This window comes from Tinamus guttatus, unplaced genomic scaffold (genome assembly GCF_059628265.1).
Source record: "Tinamus guttatus ecotype Peru unplaced genomic scaffold, ASM5962826v1 Tinamus_guttatus_pri_ptg000532l, whole genome shotgun sequence".
NCBI classification, from domain to species: domain Eukaryota; kingdom Metazoa; phylum Chordata; class Aves; order Tinamiformes; family Tinamidae; genus Tinamus; species Tinamus guttatus.
Window position 1 is genome coordinate 231,178 of NW_028289066.1, and position 24,610 is coordinate 255,787.

Consider the following 24,610-nt stretch of genomic DNA (forward strand, 5'->3'; position numbering starts at 1 on the left):
GATGCAGACAGCAATAAAACACACAGCGGGTTATGAAATACCCCACACCGCGGCTGGCTCGGGAGTGCCCGAAGCCGCAGAAGACCCGGTTCGGACGGCGCGGGGGGCCCTTACCTGCACGGGCGCTGCTCAGGGGCGCCTGGAGCCGGCGGAGCCACCGCTCCTCGTCCTGCTCCATGTGGGAGATCAGGTTCCGCCGCTGCCCGGAGCTCCTGCCGGGGGAAGGGAAAGGGGAGAGCAGAGCCCGGCCGCCCGCCCCGCCGGGGCGCCTGCGCCGGGGTCCAGAGAGCAGCGACGCGCGGCCTCGAGGCGACAGCCGCGCTGCCCGGGCCCGCGGGGCCGGGTCCGACCGCGTAGCGGCCGCCGCGAGGCCGGGCCGAGCCCGGCCGGGCCGCTACCCGCTCCGGGCTCGCCCACAGCCCGGCGGCGGAGCCACGTGACGGCGGCGGCCAATGGCAGGCGGCGGTCGCGGCCGCGGCCTGCGAGGACGACGTGAAACGGCGGCGGCGGCGGCGCTGCTGCCGGTGCTCGGCGCTGTCCGGGCGCGTTACGAGGCGCTTCTCGCCGTTCAGGGCCCGTTGCTGCCGAGTATGAACGGCGGGCAAGCTCGTTACCTGCAGCACGCGGCTCCCCCGTGGGGGAAGCGCCGCTGTCACGCGGGGGAGCCGCTTCTGAGCCTCGTGCAGGAGCAGGAGGAAGGTTCTTGGCCCTCGAGGTCCCCAGCGAAAGCAGAGGGGCAAAGCAGGAGAGCGGAGACCTGCCCTGGGAGGCCGCCAGGAGGGCTGCCGGCACCGGGGCCCAGGCGTCAGGGACACACGTCAGCCACCACCGCGGCTGGGGCGAGATGAAAGGGAAGAGCAACCGCACGCAGGGAGGTCGGAACGCACCGTGAACGCGTTACCTGTGTCCCCAGGAACCTCTGTGGGACCTGCGTGGCCAGGCCTCCCCCCGTCCTTCGTATGGCCACCATGGAGCTGAAGCGCACAGGTCACTGACCAAAGCCCACGGAATCCACCAGCATGGAGCTACCAAAGGCTCCAGGAGGCCCTTGGATGAGCACAAGGCTGTTCTTGTATTTAGCACTTCGGTACCTAAACTTTAGCACCGTAAACACAATAGTTGGGAGTTATTGGTCGGGTAGAAAGGGAGGGCACAACAGTCATCACCCTACCGATTTTGTAGGTAGGAAATGTGATAATGCACAAAACAACAGGCAGTAGCTGCAAAAGTTGCTCTACTAGTATCCATAGGCACTCACACAGATCACTTCGTTGTCACACACATTTGGAAGTGGTTTTTTTCAAAGCTCATTTGGAGCTCATCAGGTGTGTTGGGGTAGGCCAAAGGCTTTATACATTGCCAATAACATATTGGCTACTTTTTAACATAGTAAACAATTCAAATCTTTGTTGAAAAGGTTTTTTTCTTATAGAGACAATGGATTTTCCAAGAGAGATATGACCCTGTGTTAGGAACATACAAAAACAGAGAAAAGTATACAAATGAAACTGATTGATAACGTCATCACTGGCAGATGGAAACATTAATATTAGCTGGAAGAGACACCCTTGCGTACAGATTAACAGAGCAGGAGAATGAATAATGGCTTTCTGATAATTTGCAGCATGCAGGCTGCATTGTGACCTATCTGACATGCTGCAAGTCATTTTTCCTCTTTTGGGAGAATTGTTAGAATTAGGAAAACCATTTAATTTTGTCAACTGTAGCCACAAGAATACTGAGAGAAGCCTCTGCAAAATGTTATCTCCAATCCGAATGGCACAGTTGTTAAATTTTTGTTTTGTTTCATTAGGCAAAGTGTTTAGTTGAAAGGCTTAAGGATGACAGAGAAAAGAGGATATAGGCATTTTCAGTAACTGTTCTTTTTAAAATTTTTTTTTCTTAGCATGCTACCAAGTTTCTTATGGTGCAGTCCTATTAGTTGAACGATTGTAATTTATATGCCCAAAGTGTAACACTGTATTTGCTGAAGGTCAAGATATAAGAAAGAATGGATTGCAAAAGTTTTGATGATAAATGTCTTGACTAGGAATACAGCAGAGAAGATGGAAAGGGATCTTACTTATTTTCACATATTAAGACTGACAAGAGAGAAATATGTGATACATTATGGGAAACAGTATTTCCTAGAATGCCACTTAAGGCAAAACTTGGCCTTTTTCTGCAAGAAAGTCTTCCCCCATCTCTCCTTCTGGCCAACCAAAACACCTTCCCCAGCCTTACCTGGAGTCTCTCCTACCTTGGTGCTCTCCATCTCAAACAAACCTGGTGATCTTCCTCTCTCCAGCCACTGCGCAGCAATCCCTTGTTCCAGCTCTCCTTGCTGCTGGGCCCCTGTGCCACGACTCACCTTGTCCTTCCGTCCTCTGCTGAGGACCCTTCCAGCCAGAGCGCTCACTGTGGAGCCACTACTGCTCCCAGCTAGACCCAGGACTGCTGCTTAGGCTGCCCCGGGCCTTCCTAAGGCATTACCTGTTACAGTTTATCATCAAGATCTTATTCTGTTTATTTATATAAATTAAATAAAAAGGCTATAATATATCAAAAATATAAATAATTTCCAGAATACATAAATACGTTACAAAAGTGGCTCCTTTTTTAAAAAAAATAACAATGTGTCCTTTTTGCCAAGACCTTTTCAGATTCAAAGCTCTCAAAACACATGAAAGTCAGAAGAGCTCACAAAATACATATAAAAGATGACCTTTTAGGGTCCAGGAGTTTGTCCAAGAGTTCCAGATGATGTTCACAACTTCTTTTACAATAGGTTTAAGAAGAGACTGTTCAAGGAAGAGATTTAATCACTATAATACCATCTCCTTAAAAAAACAAAAACAAAAAACCCCACCTCTGTCAAGGATGTGCTCTGATCGGACTACAAAGACAAGGTAACACAGCCCTCAGAAAATGGAGCAGATTATATCTTGGAGATCCCAGCACGCCAATACCTGCTACATGCTGGACACACACAGCGGAATGTTGGAATCCAGGCTTTCACACAATTGCTGGTGTTAGAGGACACTGCAAAGCCATGAGAAATAGTTTAGAAGAACAGCTGCACACAGATTGAGGAGTTTTACCAGAGACCACCAGATTAACCAAGGACAGCAAAGGCCTCTTATTTCCACAATGTCCCCTGCGTAGCAATCAGTAGGGCCGCTCAAATACTGAATAAATAACTACTTGGAGAGTCTGAAGATTCAGGAAAAAAGATCTTATTAGGGAACTAAAACTTATTAGGAAAAAATGGAAAGCAAAGATAAAGAGGAGAAGCAGCAGGGGAGTGCACCAACAGGAGGGATCTTTGCAGCTGCCGCTGGAAATGGGAGAGAGGCTCCATTCAGTAGCGTTTCCTCTGTCTTCCGTTCCCCTTGCCTTTGGCTTCCTTCTCCTTCCGCTCTGCAGCCGTGGTGACGGTGATACAGTAAGCATCTAGAAAATCCATCAGCTTTGCCTTGGAAATCTTCATGCCGTTTGCTTTCAGCTCTCGGTGCAGTGCAGCCAGCTCAATTGGCTCGTAAGAGAGGACCTTGTGGTACAGGACTGAATTTGAAATGATGCAGTTTCCCACTGCGTCCAGTGTATCTGCTTCCTGGGCTGCTGTCTGAGAAGCTGGGAGCTCCTCTTCCTCATCCTCGGATATATTGCTACAAGAACTAAAAGTGAGAAAAAGTGCAAAAAACAATCAAGGAAACAACTGGTCATCAAGGGCACACTCAGAGATGCCCAAGTCCCTGGCTGCCAACCCTTGCAATGCCCTGTGTAGGATCTCCGACACCAGCAATTGCCAAAGGGAGGGAGGCAGAACACGCCACGTGTTCTGCAAACCTGCACATCGAGCTGTGCCGGTGCTGCCCGGCATTCCTTGCTCCTGCTGCACTACTGCTGACACACTTGCTCTGTGCAGCACCACACGCAGTGCTCACCGAGCAGCGCTCCCTGCTCCTCTTGCAGGCTCTCACTCCACCCTGCGAGGCTCCTTGCAGTGCCAGCTTTGAGCTCTGCCCATGTGCAGTTTCACCCGTGAGCATTTCTGTGCTCTCAGAATAGCTCACTAGCAATTAGACTGAAACGCACAACAGAAGAACTTACTTCAAGTGACAAAAGCTCAGGGAAGCTGCCTACAGTACAGATCCCCTGTATTCTGCATTGACACTTATATTTCCCATTTTCCCAGCTCATCTCTGTGCTGCACAGTAGACTCCTTTGTTAGTATTTTGTTCCCCTACCTCTGTATACCAGTAGAGACGTCACTGCCATCCAGCGAGGATGAAGATTCCCGAGAATATGAAGATTCCCGAGATGATGAGAGCATCAGCTCCTCCTTATCAGCTGCCAGAGAGCTCCTCTCTGGAGATACAGTTGGTGTCTGTCTACAGTTGGAGATTTTGGCACGTTTCCCACCAGCATGCCCGTTAGTCTTCAGCTGCCTACGGCGCTTGGCTGGAGGCCTCTGTGGGGGAAGCTGGGAGGATGGGATATCATCCTCTGTGTCAGTATCCACATCCGTATCCACGTCCTGGTGAGTATCCTGGAATATGGCCTTCAACTTTAACACCATCTGGCGTTTTGGGAAAGGACGAACTCCAAATCTGAAAGAGAAAGGTAGGACTTAAGCCTAAGATAATGCTGCGCCTTCCACTGCTATAGCTCAGCAATGTGACCAGGCCAGGAAGCTCAGTGGCCAGCTGGAAGAGCATGACATTGGAAAACCATCAAGTTTTCCCCTTTAGCACAGTAGCTGCCTTTCACACCACCTACCAGCAGGTTTCTCACAGAATCACAGATTGGTTGGGGTTGGAAGGGACCTCTCGAAATCATCTAGTCCAACCCCCCTGCTCCAGCAGGGACACCTAGAACATGTGGCACAGGGTGACATCCAGGCGGGTTTGGAAGATCTCCAGGGGAGGAGACTCCACAACCTCTCTGGGCAGCCTGTTCCAGGGCTGTGACACCCGAACAGTAAAGAAGTTCTTCCTCATATGGAGATGGAACTTCCATGTATTTTTTCTGCTCATAAAGAGATGTACTTGTACTTTTTTTTTTTTTTTTCTAGATATACTTGTAGAAGCAGTGCTAACCTGCTCAACTCCCTCTTCAGTTCTGGGGTCTTCATAAGGGAGTAAGCTGGCATTGGTGTCATAGGAGTCTCAGGAGACTTGTCCTTCTCAGGAGACTTGTCCTTCTCTTGACAGGCAGGTTCTGCAACAGAATGAAATTGTCATCAGAATTAGTACAGAAGGATATAGGAGGGATGATATCTTCCCCTCCTGGTGGCAGATATTTTAATGTTATATAGTAACTGTTTAAGAAGAACTACTTGTCTGCAAGCTGCTCTACTAAATACCTTTATACCGAACAGATCAACACTTTCGTCTTCCTTGGGTCTAGGATATTTGTTTTTTATTGTCTTTAAATCAGAAAACAAATTGAGCCATATGTTAGGTCTGAATAAAAAAGCCCACTGGAGGCTTTGATAGAACAGCTGCAAGGTAATTAAAAATATATGTTTACTGAATTCTGTGAAGTGGTTCTTTCCCAAGGAAGAAAATTGCATAGGAGAGACTTGATGCAGAAGAAACCGAACAAGTCAAGGTTCTGGGGGCCTGAAGTAGATACTGATTTAGTGATACTGATTTCCCGATACTGTGAAGCACAGTCAGTCTCAGGTCATGTTCTAAATCCTGCTTGTTAAACTAATTACTTACGATAGTATAATTAGTAATATATCTAATAAATATTAAGGGATAAATTACTGTTCTTAGAGCTTAGATGGAAGGAACTGTCCTAGTAAGCAGCTGACCCCAGAAGGGTATGACCCCAGAGGCTAGTGTTCTCTGTGTCATCAGACATTCAAGCAGATAAGGCCCAGCTCCTGACACCACTAAGTGCAATCTGGTGGCAAAGAGCAGCTTGGCCCTTAGTCTTGTGTGCGTCCTGAAACCGCTCACTGTGTCCTCCAGTTGGGACCAGTGCTGGACACACAAAAATCTGTTGGAAGAGCCTACAATCAGCAAACACAAGGGCAGGGCAAGTCAAAGTAAAGGCAAATCAGAAGAGCTTTGCAGGAAAATATGCAGAGAGCCTACCCGTGGGCAGGAGAGGCACCTACTTCCAGCCAACCTCTATACTTCTACCACTGGAAGCAAAGCTTACCCGATGTCTTCGTGTAATTGTTAGCACATACATCAGTGATGAATGCATGAAAAACAAGACCCATTACTGCAAGGAATAATCATTCCCTAGCATGCAAAGTGAAGGCTGTTTGATTTTTTTTCCCCTCCCAGGTAATGTCTCATCATTTCTACAATGCATACGATCACTGTCAAAGCAGCAGCATGAATGGATCACAAATGGCTACGCTCCAACTATCCCACGTATTTAGTTGCACTCCCCCACATCAGAAGCTGACTGTACCTTCTTGAGCCTGGCCCTGACTGCTTTGGATGAGAAGGCCAAAACACCCTCTCAATATAGCAGGTGAACAACAAACAGGATGATCACCTAAAATGACAACAATTTAACCTACTTCAGTGAACCCTGTACAGATACAAGCTCTCACCGGGAGTCTTTGCAAGGTCTGTCGGACAGGCATCTGCTGAAGCTGACACCTTCTCAGTTAAAAAAAGCATCTGTGGGAATTCCTCCTCTTCACTATCCGAAACTTCCCAGAATCTGGGCTTCAGGAAACTTTCAGGAGAGCCAGACTCTGGTAACTTCCTCTCTTGTTCTAGCTCCATTTCATCATCAGAAGATGAAACAATAATATCAGCCTCTTTTCTGTTCTGGACTGCAACATCTGGAGTTTTTATGACAAAACTGAACAAAACTGAAGCATATTTATGCTTGTTGAAATCAGTGCAGGAAAGCTCTTTTGGAGAAATTGTGCTCTCTATGTTCCGATTTCCTGATGTAATGTCCTGCTCATTGGCTTTCTGGAAAGCTATTTTGCGAGACAGGAATGGTTTTTGATTTCTCTCTGGTGTTTTTGCTTCTCTGGGAAATTTCCTATCCGATTCTGAAGACATAGGTGAAGAACCAACAGCAGGATAAAAAGACATAGAAGATTTGAGAGGAGGACTGCCAAAAAAACCATCCCTGTGTGGAGAGAGGTCTTTTTGTGACTTGGAGTAAGGAAGCAAATCATTAACATCAACATGTTTTTCGCTAACAGCCTTTCCTGACTCTTTGATAACTTCTTTCATTGGAGAAGGCTCACTGTATTCTATCTGATTTTTGGAAAATAAGCATTTATAATTTTCACGCCTATCAGTATCATTGTGCAGTGAACAGTTGGTGAATTGTTGTTCTTCCAAGCGGTCGTCTCCTCCCATATTATGTGAAGCCTGAGACAACTTGAAATCTTTCCCACTTTCCCATCTCCTAACCCACATCTGAGGTTCAAACTGACAAGACTCAAAATTGATGCTTGTGGCATTCACATTTTTGCATCCACTTGTATTCTGCATTTTGTCTTCTTCAGACAAGTCACATTTGGATGTTTCCACATCATTGTCTTCCCTCAGATGTTTGAAGTCATTGCTTATCAAGGCAGATACGGACCTTTTTGCCTCTTTTTTCTTAGTCTGCTGGTTCGCACCTTGGGCTACCTCAGTATCACTACAGATGTTGTAATCTGTGCCTTCACTCATCTCCAGTTTGTCTTGAACCATTTTTCTTTGAGTTGCAGCAAACTCATATATTTCCTCCGGCTCCTGTTCACCCACCCCGTTGTCGTCTTCCTTCTGGCATGCAGGGTTTAGCACAGCTTCTTCTTCCTCATCTTCACCCACCCACACTGAGTTCAGGAGCTCTTTGAAGTTCTCAGCTCTGTTATCATTATCTTCATCGTCTCTCGCAGAGAGGAGATCATCTTCTGGATCCACTCCAGAAGATGCCTGGCTCTCTTCAGCGCAGTCCTTACACTTGAGCACAAGTTCCCTTAAATCAAACCTGCAAGAATGTAACAGAAATGTTAATGTTTATCTCCCTCAAAATTCATTCAAAATTCCAAAATGTTATAGTTGCCTGATCAATCTAGTGAGTCTTGTAAAGAAAGTTAAATTTAATTTGTGAAACTGTTGTGCCAAATTAGACATGCAGTTTCAACATTAATAAAGTCAATAACAATTTCAGGTTTTCACTCCGTGTCACCATAATCTTCTCAGGTTTCACACTTATTTCCCCCATTCCAAACAATGCATCGCTGCCACTACAGAGGATAATCAGTTCTCCTTGATTAGGTATGAGTTTAACTGACTATCAACATAAAAGAGCAGATTTTTTTTCCTGGTCTTTTTCAGAATTACTTTAAAAGGAGGACACCTACATTTCCAGAACTAAGTGATTTTGATCCGATAGAATGTGTTTCATCTGCTGCTGTTTCAAGTTCATTATCTAACACATGTCTAGGATCATGACTGACATAACAAATTAGCATTCCCTGCATCCACATTCTGCAAGTCTCATTCAGATTAAGTGTGTCACTAGGGCAATGCTTTGAGAATTACACTCATCACCATTGCCACCATCAGCTGTCATTAAAGATCATGAGACAAAACTTGGCAAAAGTGTTCTAGTCATAAACCAAAAATAGAAAATCTCAAGCAGATGTAACCTGAAGAAAGATTCATGAAAAAATGAGGATAAGATGCTCGTGTGTTCATATTTCACTTAAGATGGAAGCAGAGGTACTTGCATCTCAAGTGAAATGAGTTTTGTGAAAGCCACTGAAACCACAACAGAAGGTATCAGGTTAAAGTCCATGTGGCTGAAAGCATGAGGTGACCCAAAGCACACTCATATGATACAAACCTGGTAGCCAAAGCCCTCAGCTGGGGCACAATTCTAGCAGGGATGTCAGTATAAGCAGTGTAAAGATATCGCAGGAATGCGAGGACTGCCTCTTTTGTCACATCGCTCAGCAGCACCCGGCGCGTCTGCTCGTCGTCATCGTCCTTCACCTTCACATATATCCCTTCGTCGTAAACCTGTGCGGTAAAAGGAAAGCAAACAAGGTCCACTTCCTCATAAAGGAACAACACCAGCAGTATCTGCTCTCTATCAGGCCACTAATTTTTTTTTTTTTTGTGTGTCAAAGTCTGTTCCTATGGCCAGGATTTGGTGCCTCAGAGGGAAGCTAAAATGACCAGAGATACCGTGAAGCTTTCAAGGACCCCTCATAAATGGTCCTAAGCACCTTGAGTTGAAACTGCTGTAATCATGCATGAGGACAAAACGAATTCTACTGATTCCAGAAAGAATGACAAAACTTTGTCAAGAAGTTGGTATGGTTTGGTGGCAGCTCTGTCAGAAGGCAAGTTCCTGTCTTCAGCCCACTACCTTTCATTGCCTTTGCAGGAAATTGCACAGGAGCAGGCTGGAAACTGTATGAACCAAAATGCTTCTGGAAACACAGAAATTACTTCACTGGCCTTGCCAAAGGCACAGGTCAATGCAGCTACCTCCATAGCACCTGTGGGAGTGACAGACCTCTGTCTGGGTTAGTTACAAGCACAGCTTGTAAATACTGTCTACTCCATAATCAGCAGGTCCAGAGTGACTTGCCACTGGATCTCCAAATACTCTGTGCTTACTGTACGGCATCACTAACTCATTTGTTGTGATCAGTCTGGAATAGACGGTCAAACTCCTGTTACTGCAAAGGGGCTTTACTCGAGGGGAAGAGAAGAGTCTAACAGCAGTACTTACCAGCTGAACAGCCCGTGGACAGCGTGCATACAGCACAAACATATGGGCATAAAGGATTTCTCCAGAGTCCACTTGAAACTGGATATCACTCAAGTAGGCGTTGTTAACCATGATATTGTAATCTTCTGCCAGCATCCTGAAAGAGGACTAGAACATAGAAGGGACACAAAGACAGAAGTTGTTACAGCTGTAAGGCATTTTCCTGGCAGATAAGGAGGCAACAGCCCAGTTTGTCAGCACTGCTGTACTCTGGGTCCCAGCGTGGGTATGGCTGCCTTTGCCTTCTCAGGACTAACAGAATCCTTATCAGTGCAAGGTCTTCCATAAGAGACGTAAGCAACCTAGTCCAACACACATCTCTGGCTTTGTTTCCCTCCTTCTCCTCTCTTCAAAGCTTAGCAGCTGTGAAGAGGCAGTCACATGCTGTCTTCCACTCTACTTGTGGAACAGCCTTTTGCATTACAGCACATCATCATCCTCGGATCTTTACCACATCATTTCCTGATGTGGCAGAGCCACTGCCTGCAGTTGGCCTCCTGCTCTGCTGTCTTCCACCATGTTTTTGAAAGCTGTAATTCCCACCTTGATGGAACTGAACTCAGTTCATAACAATTGCATAGAGCAAGAGGAATGAGGATGACCCAGGGGCAAGGTAATGAGCCTTTCTTCTCTTGTTCACTGTTTTGGTCTAGCAATGACACCTGGGAAGAAGCCCTCTGCAACAAGGGGGCAACACGGAATAAAAGAAATGCAGGTATCTAGTCCAAAGGAACTTGTGCACTTGTTACTGAAATCTCCTTTGAAAATTCCTTTATTTATTTACTTTTAAGTATTTACTCTTATAATTTTAGACTCCTTTACTGAAAGTTTGGGGAAGGCTGGTTGCCCAAGCGATCTGTGACTAGTTTAATGTCTGGCACTACCCCTACTACAAACCCATACAAGGCAATCTTCTAAAGACTCAGACTCCCTAGGTAGCAGTGTTGCTTCTGGAGGTGGCCAGTGCTTCAGAGAAGCGTGAAATACCTGCAGCCCATGGTTGAGGGAGGCTGCCTGACTGTAAGTAGAAAGCAGCTTTACCTGAGACACTAATTGTTGACCTTGTACTTTCTGAACCTAGCGCAGACTGGAAGAAAGGCAAGTTTTATCCAACTCCATGAGAGGTAGTTCCACCAGAAACAGCAGAGCTCTTTATTTTATTAGCAGGTTTCTAGGTTGGTTCAGTGGGAACTCAGCCTCTCTACTTGCTTCAGTGTGTTTGCAAGGAGCCAATACCGGTTAGCATGGAAACGGCAGCACACGCTGGGCCATTTCTTCCAGGCTTCACAGGTGGGCTAGAGGAGACTCTGCACGTCATGGACTGCTCTCCAAGGGCAAGACAGGAAGCTCAGTCTGGAAACCTGTTAGGTGTTTCTTGCTCTCTTTTTCTTGGCAGGTAGGACACCTGCAAGACGGTACCCCGAGAAGGCAGGCACTGCTTTCCAGGCAGGAAGCCCAGAACAGCCTTCCTGCTGACACTAAAATTATGACTCGAAAATGGGGAAATTAAGTAAGAACAGAAATATTCTGGCTGCACCATTCTCTGTGCAAAAGAAAGACTGGAAAGGAAGATAAGAGGAGAGGCATTGACAAAGTTCTGGTCAGAACCATGCAAAATGGGTGCGTACATGAGCCTGGATGAAACCCCAGACAGTTCTGTCTCTCCTGGTCTCCAGGAAGTGTGGCCTGTGTCATCTAGGCTGGGCATCAAAGCAGAGTACTACCTAAGTGCTGAGCAGATACATCCCTAGTAACTACCCCCAAATACTCTATGCACTACAGCCTCAATATTTAACCTGGTTCTCTTTGTGTAAATTATGCACAAATTTGCTTTATGTTACCTGTTATTTTAAATTAAGTAGGACAAACACTCTGAAACACCCACAAGCCTGCCTGTGGGCATCAATGAAACATCACGTATTTGGACTTCAGCTTTGCCTAGGATGATTCCTGTGAGTGACTGTAATGCTTAAACATCTCTGTTTCTGTGAAAATGAATGGGAAATACTCCATACTTCTGGAAATTAATCAAATAGGAGAGGCTTTTTTTTTTTTTAACAAATAAACAATACAAAAATACAGTGCAAATAAACAATACAAAAAAGGGGAAAAATAACATTTGTCCTTACATTTATATCGTTGCTTCTCGGAAATCTCTTCTCTATGGGTAGAAGGGCAAAGCCACTTAGTGAAGAATCACTGGAAGTCAATTCTTTTCCTCAAAGAAGAAAAGGCACATCTCAAGTCATGTACAACCTTCTTGTAAGACAGAATGAAGTGGCAACTCTTAACTGCCATTTCTTCCTTGCCATGAGAACTCCCCAAGAGACTCCTGTCCCAGGCTGACATTTCTGAGCTGAACGGTTCAGCCTCCCCCTCTTGGCTTTATCAGATGCATTTGGTTTTCTTGGCATATGACCAGCAGCCATTTGCTGCAGCTTAATAGGAGAATTGAGGGAATTTTACCCAAGTCAAGTACAAAGCAGAGAGACATTAGATTTAGCAACCATAGTCTTCACTGATGAGTGAACAGGAGACACACAGTGCATATATTATGCTAAATGGTTGGACAATTTTAAGGCTACCATTGGTCTTGGAATGTGCCGTTGTGCAATGCACACCACTGTAACCAGGGAAGTTAGAGCTGCTCTTGAAGGAATTCTAGGTGGTGGACTTTTTTCAGCCTGTACAGACCAACTTCAGGGACTGTGTATCCATGTACCAACACAACATCATCTCTTAACGCTCTTCTTTCACCAGGTCTTCTCCTGGTGAAACCTCGTAAGACAGTGCTGTCGGCAAAAGCCACTAGGCAGAAAAGAGCATATATTTTGGGGATATATTTTTGCCTCACGATTGGCCGTGTCTGGGCCCCCGGCTGGCAGAAATGCATCTGACACCTTTAAAGGATTTTTAAAATAAAATTTAGAAGCTGCTGTCTAAGAGGAGCTCTTCTTAAATATTGGGATCTATGAATCATTTCAGAAATGTCAACTTGATTGTACCTAAAGCCTACTACAGAACAATGCCCCCAAATATCACCCCCTGGATCAACAATATCATCTTGCGGCTGCTGCACTGCTCTCCAAGTTCAGTATGGCTAAACGTGGCTCCTCATAGCTGATGACACCAGAGAGGAGGCTCATGAGGCTGCCAGAACTTACTTGGCTGCTCTACTTCCTGAGCGTCGTTAAGCTCAAGCCTCCACTGAGTTTGTGCTTCCATGGCCAACTCAACCAGTTGCTGCAGAGTCTGAACGTGAACCTTCTCGCCCTGAGACGAAATCTGTCCAGCCCGTTCAGAGCCCGAGTCGGCTTCATCAGCAGCTTTTTCTCCAGTCTCTGGAGAAGCAGGATAATGAGGACTGAGATCAGGCTGAAGTTGCTGAGATACTTCTGGTTGATCAGATCCCACTGATGGCAGAGAAGTCTCTGACTTATAATTCTGATCAAAGGAGAGAAAAAAAAGACATCAATAAAATAATTTTGTATGTATTTGCAGAGCTCAGAGTACAGTCTCTGAATTGATCTCTAGTTCATACTTTCAAAATATCTTAATAAATATTAATAAAATACTTTGAGCGATCCCCAGATACATACTTGCTCTCCAAGAAGATAGTGCTATAAGGCGACAGACTAAAAGGTCCTGTCTGTTTCTGTAGGCAGCATTTATAAAACTACAGAAAAACGAGAGGCAAGACATCTGGATAATAACAGAGTGAGACTGCCCGGTTTAAAACTGGATCACAGTCCTGCATGCAGCTTCAGGCAGTGGGATACATGGGGAAAGCCTGAAATGCAAACGCTTCACTTTACAACCCTAGGAGTGCCCACCCCCTCCTCAGTGTAACACACAAGCATCCATCTTCAGTGTGAACTTTCCACACTGTTCCTTGCTGCCTTGATACAAAACATGAGTAAAGAAAGAGAAAGGCTCTCATTATAATCAGTCAGAGAAAAGTATCAAGAAGGAACACAAGAGTCAGGCTACTGTAAAAATAGCTAAGCTAGTGGCAAAATGAAGAGGCTCAAGCCCTCTCACTCAGTGCTCTGCTCCCATTTGTTTTGTCTTCCAAAAGCCCAAAGAACAGCACGGCAACACAAGCCTCAGCCTCCTGTCCAAAAGGGAGAAGCGAAAGTTCAAGATCACCAAACCTACTTGTGTGAGACCAGGGGACAGTTGTGCAGGAGCAGAGAGCATGCAGAGCATGGGGTGACTCACTTACATGGCAGAAAAGAGAAGGGCTACAGAGCAAGTAAACTGTGGCACACAAATACCAGAGGAAGGAGAAAAGAGCATCCCACCTGCACAGTTATGCAAGGTACGATTGGAGGGGTCGGTTCAGCAGTGTAGAATGATTCAGGGTCGCAGGGCCCTGTTAGAGCACTGCTGTTCCATAAAGGGCAGTCCTTGTTTCTGGGCGATGGCATGAGCCAGTCTGTTTTCTCAGATCCATCCTCCAAAATCCTGCTGGTGGGAAGCCGAGGAGTGGAAGGGAATTCCATCTCTTGTGTAAGCACCATGGCGGCTCGCTCTTCAGTCCTTTTGCGGGCTGTCTCTGGATCCCGCAGCAGTAACGGTGGAGGAGTAGTTGGGCCTCTTTTACGTGTTCTTTTCTCTTTAAAAAGAAAAGCAAAAGAAACCCAAATAAATGAACAGCTGAACACATAAGCAGAGGAACTGAACCTGCCAGCTTTTTCAAGTGTTGCAGTTGGCAATGATCAAAATGCAACTACAGCAGAACACAAGACTTCTGCAATAAGTCCCAAGCCTCCCGTTACTTCTGCCAGAGAAACAAACCTTCAGGGAAGACTTATTCGTGCACACATGGTCCTGCTGGGCTGAGCTGTCAAATCAGATCACTATGAAAGCAACTGATACCTATGTGCAGGCTACCTTCCAGACCCTTTGAACAGTGAGCGTACAGTGCTTTTGGCGAGTTAGCAGCGCTTCACTCAAAAAAGAGAGAGAGAGAGAGAAGAAAAAAGACTCCAAAGCCATGAAGGACTGCTTTTGGTGCGTCTTGATCACTGGTGATGGTCACTCATGTCAAACCACAGCACATATGAATCCTGCACAGCTATCATTTGTCAGGTCTGTTTCTCAGGTCTGTTTCTTTACTGCCTTTGACTTCCTAATTCCCAATATAATTGGCAGTGGTTATCAGCAGGAAGAGATTGAGGAGAGCCACGAAGAGCAAAGTGTCTCCTATGTGCAGAACTCAACCTTCCCCCAGGGCAACTGGCTTCTTTTCTGACCATTTTTGTGCATTTAAATAGCAAACCACAGGTTCAACGTGTGTAGTTGTATGCACATATACCTCAGAAAGAAAGCAGAGCAAGGAGAGAAGGATGAAAAAGTTGCATAATCAAGGGTATGGGACAGGGAATAAGAAAAATGCACTGCAAAAAAAATAACAATGGTCTTTTCATGTTTTCCCTTTGGGATTTATTAAAAAAACAACTCATCTTAAAAACATTCTATAGTTTTGAAACAATCAACCAGTGAAATAAATATAAGACTCAGAATGGATTTCAGTGAAACATCCTGCAGCCTCCCTTGGCTATCTGTATGTGGATACTTTGCATTACTCCATCTCGGACAACTTAAATGAAACAGAAGTGTGCTTGTCATCCCCTATGCCCAACAGAAAAGTTGGTAGTGAAGAGCAGGCTGTTACATCACTCCTCCAATAGTACAGCCTGAGACACTCACGGTGACACATACCTGATCCAGGCTTCCATTTGATTGGCAAGGCAGCCACGGGTTTCATATTTGCAGCTACTGCTGCTTGTTCACGCTTTTCTTGCTCCAAGAGAGAGCGTGACATTGCCATAGCAACCTGCAGATCTTCATCCTGAGGTTCCATTTTGATCCTCTTTTTCATTTCCTTTGAGTCATCTCCGGAGAACGCTTTGCGCTTTGATATGTTTGGTTGATTGCTGAAACGTAAGAATGCAGCAGAAAGCCCAAGTTAACCTAACATAACTGGATCAGAGACAAGAAACCCTGAGCACTTCAGACCAGCTGCCCCACTTCCTCAGAGAGATTCCCATATCCAGAATAATAAGAAAGCATCAACAGTACTTTTTTCTGTGGAGGAAAGAAAAGGATTTCTTATCATGCGTGGAATTCACAGCAATTTGGAGAAAATCTTATGTTTACCTTTCCAAAATAAGACTGCAGCACTGACAAACTGCCTTTTTTTTTTTTTTTTTTTTTTTTTTTGCAAGGGCAGGAATGGCCTTAACCATCTGCTACCTCAAACCTAAACTTTGTATCAAAGGGCAAAAATCAGGTTGAAGTCAAGAACACCATCACCAAAACCGTTCTGCCAATCTTACACTTCTACAGTAAACAAGCAATGGCCCTTCCTCAGCACAATAAGACTTAAAAGTCCTTTGGATACATTTCAGGCAGGCACCACTCGCTATACTCTGAACATGGTGCTCAAATCCCAAAGAGCAGATACATCTCTGCACCCAGCACAATTCAAAACAGCCTGTATGTTTCCTCCTTGACTCTGTGGATAAGGCCCATGTATCCAGGACAGCAACGAGCCGAAAAGCTGAGGCCTTGGAAACACAGATACTCCGAAGAGACTGTATGCTCATATAGCATGTTCTGCTTAATAAGCTCAACCACGCTATTCAGCTTTATTACATAATTACCTCTCAGAGCATAAATATTTCTGACAAATTAGTGTAAGATTATTTACTTCCCATTTTGCTCCTGTCTGCTGACTCATAGTCATCCACCACCTGATCACTTTTGAAGGAAAGCAAGATTTTCACCAAAATCTTACCTGGGATACTTAGGAGAGGCAACTCCAAACTGAGACACCTGCAGTGCCTGAAGCAGCATTTTAGGAGGAACAGCCATCTTCACAGCACAGCGTTTCAAGTGAGTAGTTTGGCTCTCGGAAGTTTGGAAATGTTTGCCACAGACGAGACAATCAGGGATTGCTGGTTTGCTGGAGGAGGAGATCTCTGCTGCCTCCATCTCATCCAGACACCTGGAGGATGATGGAAATAAAACAAAACAAAATAAAATAAAATGCTCTTTTTGAACCTTGCCTCCTGAAATGCTGTAATTGAGCAACTCCAACTACTTAAGCAAGCTGTTTACAATACTTTCTTTACAGAGAAGCACAGACTTTTCATTTATAAAGAGCTAGCTGTATGTAATATTTTAACAGTATTTGATATTTACCACTAAGGAAACTGTTATAGAGTGCTGGCATCAATTTAAGCCCACACCATTCTGACAAAAGAAAACACAAGGATCCTTCCCTTAGCCTTCCACTCTCATTACCTGTGGAAAGCAAAGGTCTATAGTGCATATATATAGTATTTACAAAGGTATATAGTGCATAGTTTTACAAAAGTATATAGTGCATAGTCTATGTATTTATTCATCTTGCAAAACAGTATCACATCTTTCCTTCAGCGAATAGCTCAGATTTGCAAACAGCTGACATACCAAATGTTCTTAGGAAATCATTATTTAATTGAATAAATGGTGTTGAAATGGGCTGATTTTGAAATGGACACTAACGGGTAGCTTTGCTACCTAGTCTGCAATTACATCTTCTCTAAGGCACTGCTGCTGAAAGCCACACTGGCCTTTCATGCTAGTGCTTCACCTATTAACGTGCTGCCCCCGTCGTGTTGTGTTCATGGCTGAAAGATCCTTCTGGCAGATCTGACAAAAAAACAAGCCCTTCTCCTCTAGGCTTTCCGGGACTTCCTCCTTGATCTTCTGCTGAAGGGCAAAAGCCAAAGCACCATCGTCCTTTGTGGATGGAAGATCGTGGGTAACTGGCACAGAAGGGAGAGATGATAGAGTTAAACATCTTGTAGTGAAAGGCATGAAACTGTTATATTTGTCATGATTATTTTATTAACTTAAAAAACCCCTGCAATCTTCCTGTTGCATCTTCACATCTCATTTCTCACAAGGGAATGCACAAACAGTACAGGAGAGCACTACCCCAGGAGTGGAAGGTGGCAATTGGTTCATCGCACATTATGTATCAGAACCAAAAGGAGAGTTATGTTTTAGATGAAGTTTCTGGGAGAACATGGGGTCTTAAACATTACATATTAAACACAGGAAATTCTCATGTCCATAGAGAACCAGCAGGGCCTTGACTTTTAAAGGGGCCTTGACTTTTAAAGCACCAAAACACCAAAAAAAGTGCTATGAATTCAAATTGCTACGGATTCAATTCATCTGCATAGAACATCCTATTTTGTAAGTGCTCAGAGATTTACAGAAGACACGGAGTAACTAAGGTCATATTTATATGAGCTACACAATATTGCCCCTGAGAAGAACGACTGGATTTACTGATGCTCTTAGAATCTCAACCTGTTTCCAGAAAGTAAATTCTCTCTCCAGAACTTAACATAAAATCAAATTTCAGCCTCACAAAAGATCTAGGAGAAAAGTATAGAGATCAATACACATTTATCAATAGAGAAAGCAAGTTCTCAGACATGTGGAGCGATTTATTCAGCATCACACAAGCCACCTGTCCAGCTGTGAACAAAGCCCAGGAATCCAGACTGCTGCTCATGCAATCACCCTAAGCAGCCCTCAGCACTCTCCATGCACACACAGGAGCTAAATAACAGCAGAAACGTACCTTTTTCCGGGTTCTCTTCCTCGCTTTCATCAGAGGAATTCCTGCTAGCTGCAGCCTTTGGCAAGCTATCGCCCAGGCTATGTTTAGCTGCTCAGGTGCCACTCTCTTGAAGTGCTGCATTCCCTCCACCGCCAGCTTTGCTGCCCGCACCTTCGACCCAGGCAGCAGTGGTGTCTTCAAGGTGTCTGAAGAGCAGGTCTCTGGTTGTGAAGGACGGAAGGATAGTGTAGTCTGGGAACAGTCACTCGGAGCATTCACTGAAGGGGACAAAGCACAGTTTCCCAGTCAGAATTAAACAGGTAACTGAGCTGCCCAGGGAGCTCTTGGGAAGCTTCCCAAAACAGCAACCTGAGATAGTCAAAAAAAAATGAACATGTTTCTACTCTGATCTTCAAGCCCTATCCATGCTTCGGACTTTCAGGCTCAGAACCAAGCAACAGGTGTTCCTAAGGAGGGGTGGTAACGAGCAGCAGGCTAACAGCTCAGTGTATCTCCGCTCTGCTTTGAGGCAACCTGTGAGATCAGACCAAAGATCTCACCAGCCCAGTTTCTGAGTGCAGTCACTAGTAGATAATTACGAAAGGGTATCAGGCAGAACAAGTACAAAATAATCCTTCTCCTGGTTGACCTTAGCTGTCAGCTTAAGGATTTCATGCACTGGTGACTGCCTTCTGGTCATCATATTTAGTCATCACTGAAAGACCAATCCTTCATCAATTAACCCAGAACCTTTCTTAATTTATTTTTTTGGCCTTGGTGACAGTCAATGGCAACATAATTCAACATTCAATACAATAACACACTGTGAAAAAACACTTTGATATAATCTAAACTTGCTTCTTGATGATTTGAGGGATGTTTTACATTCTGAAGTCGCAAAAAAAAAGGTAATGACTCCCTCATATATCACTCAGCACTTAGGTTTCACCTTACTGAAGAACTGCATACCTCCTCCAGACTTCTAAAGAGCTCTACTGAACTGAGTCTTTTCAGTACTAGCCTATTTTCTGTCTGAAAGATTTCAGTGCACGCACCTGTCAGATTCCTCTTGGTAGAGTAACTGGTCACTGTGCGCAGCTGGCTGTCAGGGAAAGCGCTTCTCCTGTCTTCTTGTGACGTCCCACCACTACTGCAGGCCACAGCATCGTCGTCTTCTTCACGCATCCCTGTCGGCACCTTAGAACCCAAATTTTGTGGCAAATCTTTCCCCTTCACTACTGGAGAGCAATGATCTATTTGGCTCCCAGGAACAGATCTGCCTGTTGTAGTGGTCTTTGCCCATTTCTGAACCTTCTTTGTTGCCTCAGTATCCTCAGCTTTCTCCTCAGTATCCTCAGCTTTCTCCTCAGTATCCTCAGCTTTCTTCTTTGCCCTACCGACAATTTTTGCTTACACTACTTTAAATTCATTGTCCTCTTCATCCATGGTGCTGCAGGCTGCAGTAATGCTGCCTAGCAGCGCTACAGGGAAAGATCTCAGGAACAGTCAGGGCTGCGTCTTCTCTGGCTCGCCGCCTTCATTCTTCAGACGCCAGCACTTCTCCACTGTTCCAACGGTGGACTTTCCTCTGTGATTAATTCATCTGCATAGAATATATTACATCATTTAGTGCAGCACATTCTCCAAGGACCCTGCTTATTTTCACTCAGCACAGTGATGACTTTCTTGTTCAGAGGATTTTGGAATGGAAGTGAAGCATTTCAATCTGCCCAAAGCACGTGTAGGATCTTCATGGTACGCTAGAGGGCTTCAGAAAGATTTACTGAAGCCCTTTAATGGAAAAACCTCTAAAAGGTGGATATGTAAGATGGTATACGCAGATGCAGTGTGAAACAGGCCTCTGGTACCAATTTGAAAGAGGACATTCTTTGAAGACTCTTCTTTGAAGGAGAAGAGATTCTCATATAAAATATTGCAGCACATAAGTATAATAGCACATATTGACCCAAAACACTAATACTGTACTTTCAGCACAGACAGACACAGGCCACATTCAAAAGCATGCTGACCTCTCCTTTGAGGTCAGAATCCTGCCTGGAGCTCAGAATTTGAGATGTCCCACTTGTATATGCATCCATATCTACATTTACATAACACAGCAAAAATGAATGTATTCACTCCCATAAGGTGGGGAGGAAAGACTGTCACTCGGAGTGCAAAATTTCATTTTGTGACACAGCATATTTAAAGAAGAGAGCCTGTCCCCATGCTGAAAAGCAGCTCACAGAGTAAGGCTTAGCAGTGCTTGGCCTTGCAGAAGAGTTTCTCGGACAGATGAGAGAGCACATCTAACAAATGTGCCCACCCTTCTTTCACCTCTGTGTTCTTACCTCCTCCTTTGGCTACTCAGTAGACACTGACCATGTCTCATAAACTGTTGTCACATACACCAGATAAAAGTATTGTCTCTTTCTTAGCTGGTTTAAATTAGCTTCTTAAACTAATTAAAAAAAAACTGATTTAACTAAGTTTCTTAAACTTTTTCTACAGTAAGAATAACAGTGCTAGCTAGTGATTTCTTGGAACAGCAATAGGTACAATAACATCCATATGGAAATGCCATCAATCCCTGAGCAACACTAGAACTAGATTTCTATTCTTAGACATTTTGATTGTCCTCTTCTTCCTAGCCATATGTTCACTACGGTTCTGGCTATTTTAATGGAGCTTTTATATTGACTCCCAAATCCATTTCTTTCAAAACTTAAACAGAGTGTTTCATTTGGAATGGCAGCAGCTGTGGTTCAGTTTCTCCAATAAAGCTCTGGGCACCAAAAGACTCAAAATGCAGGAAGAACACAAGCAGGATTGTTTTCTCAAATGGCTTGGCTGCAGCCATGCAAGGCTAAGGAATGCTGGTTAAACATTTTCACAGGTCAGCCTTTCCTATAAGCAATTACAGATGTTAATGGATTAATTTATTTTAAATTCAACCTCCCAAACCTGCAGAGGACTTTGCTGTGAGTCTTAGATCATTTCCTGAGAGAGAAATTGACATTTTCTGTAACCAGTTCATAAATTTATTTTTTTCAGACAGAATCTTGGAGTAGTTATCACTACAAATTGACCTTTTTTTTTTTTTTTTTCCCCTAAGTAGGAGGAGGCACACAGAGAATCTCACATCCTCCATGGCTTTAAATAACTCTCACAGACATATGCGTACACATGTCATATTATTTACGGTGACTTTCTGATGTTAAACTTTTGTTTGCAATTAATACTGAATGCCCCAGGCAGATCAGGTGAGATGCATAAGCAATGCAAACCTAAGGATTAATCTATCTTACTCCTCCATCTACAGACGTGTAGTGAGGCGTAGGCACAGACCAGGATCCTCTAAATACATCTGATCATGCTGTTATTGATGTACCTTAAAGCCCCTTTGGCACCATCTTGTAGAGCTTGTCAAGTAACAGTTTTGCAAAATTATTTATTTCAATATAGAATTCGATTAATTTTGTAAGATTTTAGGACTCTACAAATCACACAAGCTGGTCAAATAAAATAAACAGCAGCACTTACCTATCCACTTAGATGTTCGGTCTACAGCCCAACTGAACCTTTTGATGTATATAGTCAAAATAGCACAGAGCAGCAAGAACCTAGATGGTTCTTGAAGATGGAACCTAGAAATTGGGAGGAAAGGGTTAGATTTTAGTGTATTTTTACTAATTCCTCTTTTTGCTCAAGTTCCAAGCTTCAGAGGGTGGGAGAAGGTGACAGCACATGCTCTAATGGTGCTAAGTTTAGCCACTTCCACAAGTACCTGTGTACTTAAATATGTGTGTGAATTCAAATATTACTCAGGATCTGCTCAGCCCAGCACTGCTCCCAGCAGTGAACAGCACTGCTCCTGCAGAAAACAAACAAACAAACAAACAACAAACCCCCCCAACGCAGCTCTTTGGAAGTCAGAATAGATCAGGCTAGATAAAGTCCTGAACAACACAACGCAATTCGAGAGCTGACCCTATTTTGAGCAGAAAGTTGGGACTCATGATACCATGAATAGTCTGCCCTTTCTTTTTCCATCTTGTTTCCTAATAACTTGCTTGAACCCAGAACCACAACTCTATGGCATACTCTCTCCTACTGAGACATAATGCAAGAGCTGCACAGTGCAGGTTCTCTGGCTTTGTGGAAGTGCCAATATAATATATAATACCGAGGAGAGAGAACAGGAGTTACTCAGTGAGCAGAGTACAAATATAAGTGTAGAAGACAAATTCCAAATCAGGTAGTAACCTTTCTGCTCTAGTCTCTGTCAGTCTTCCTATGCCAGACAAGGGTAACTGAAACAGATAGGGAAATACAAGCAATGACAAATTAACAAGCAAAAAATAACGGCTAAAAAAAAAAAAAACAGATTTTAAGAAGCAACCTTAGCAATGACCAGCATCATTGTCTACCAGACACTACCCACTTATGTTCCCTCATAACCCGTCAGTGCATCATGTTCATGTTTCCTTTAAAGCAACCCCCCTCACTAGTACCTCGTACATAAGGCAAAACATTTTATATCTAGTAAAATTTTTATCACGTTGCAGAAATTAATTTTAAATCGGTACTTACATGACAAAAACTGCCCCTGTTTTTTAAGTGTTATAGAAACTAACCTCCTATTTTACAGAGCATCTTATTGAAAACAGAAAAACTTCACATTATACCTCCTATGGAAGGATAAAGGGGAAGTAATCATAAAAATAAAAAGTAACGGTTGCTCAGTGCAAATTTTCATGGCTTGTATGCAAACACAGTAACATACAAATCAGGAATCTATGCAGCGGGTGTTTCAAAATGAAAAATACAACTGAGAATTAAGCACAGAGCCGCGGCCCGCGGAGGGGATCGGGGGGCGCCGGTACCGCCGCTCCCGCCCGGTCCTCGCCGCCCCCGGCCCGCCGCTGACCTCTCCGCCGCAGCCGCGGCTCCCTCCGCTCCTCGCACCCCGCCACAACACCGGGAAGGACCGCAGCGAAGCGCATGCACCGCGCGCCAACGGCCCGCGCTTGCCGCTGCTCGGGCGGTGCGCGCAGGCGCGTCCGAGCCGAGCGACGCAGGCGCAACACAGACTTCCTGACGCCACAGCGGTTGCCGTGGTGACGGGCCCCGCCCTGCGAGCCGGGCCCAACGGCCGCCGCTCGCCAACGGCGCCCCCTGAGGGTGGCCCGCCCCGAGCGCGGGAAAATAAAAAAAAAAAAAAACGCTCAAATATGGAGTAAAACCCTAAAACACCGATCCGCTGGGTACACCGCTCACCCGCTCTCGGGCAAAAACAGCGCCAAAGCACGAAAACTTACAGCAGGGAGGGGCGCTTCTATTAAGAATTAAGGTCTTTGAAACATCCAATGCTAGAAACACATACATGTTGAGGAGATAAAGACAGAGCCTCTGCTTGCGAGCATCAAATATTTGCTTTTTCAGCTCTGTGGTTAAAACCCGCAGTGGTCATTTGCGGGCCACAAAGCTGCTGCTAAAGTCCATTAAATCCTCCTGCTCCAGGGATTTAACAAGCCCCTTCCTGCTTGCAATGAAGCTGGAAGGTGGACAGCTCCATCGCTCAGGCTTTCACAGAGCCCATCGGTCAAGCGACAGAGCATTACCTTTCATTTGTGCTTTCTGCTACCTGGAGTTGACAAGGAAGACGGATGTTGCCTTTCCACAGCATTTAGTTTGGGCTCAGATCACACGCTGCATTTTAATTTCAGACTGTGTTCAAAAGCAATTGAGTTAGTTGTGGCTAAAGGTCTAAAGGTTTGAAGCTTGCAAAAACTGACATGAAAAACTCCTTTGTTTTTGTGTCTTTCAACACTTCTGCTGGTTTATTCAACTTCTTTCTTAAGTTGCTACACTTCATGGGAATTAGAAATGCTCTTAAGAAAATCCTGCAAGAACTTGCAAGCAAATATTGCACAAATATACCGAAAATACTCCAGTTAGGAGGCACTGAGACATTGCATCGGTTCCACAATTACTACTAAGCCAAGTCACAGTAATATTTTGCTGCACAGTACTATAAATGCCATTCTTGAGCACCAACTACTTAAAATAAAAACCCAAACTAAATGTTAGAGACACAGGAAACATAGTATAGGGAGAGAGCTAAATTATTCCAAACAATCTTACTTTTGCCTTCATATTCTCATCTGTGTTTCCAAATAGACAAAGCAAGGCAGGGACTAAGCAAGA

At 44.6% G+C, this 24,610-nt stretch overlaps 1 protein-coding gene across 1 annotated transcript in view; it reads right to left on the reverse strand.

Annotated features, from left to right (window-relative positions):
• Positions 1 to 4,246: 4,246 nt before the first annotated feature.
• The window catches only part of LOC148592714 (uncharacterized), a 41,687-nt gene continuing 21,323 nt past the window's right edge, over positions 4,247 to 24,610 (reverse strand). The window contains exon 11 of the mRNA XM_088534052.1: positions 4,247 to 4,613. Coding sequence (XP_088390178.1) covers positions 4,247 to 4,613 — 367 coding nt within the window. The remainder of the gene's footprint in view (positions 4,614 to 24,610) is intronic.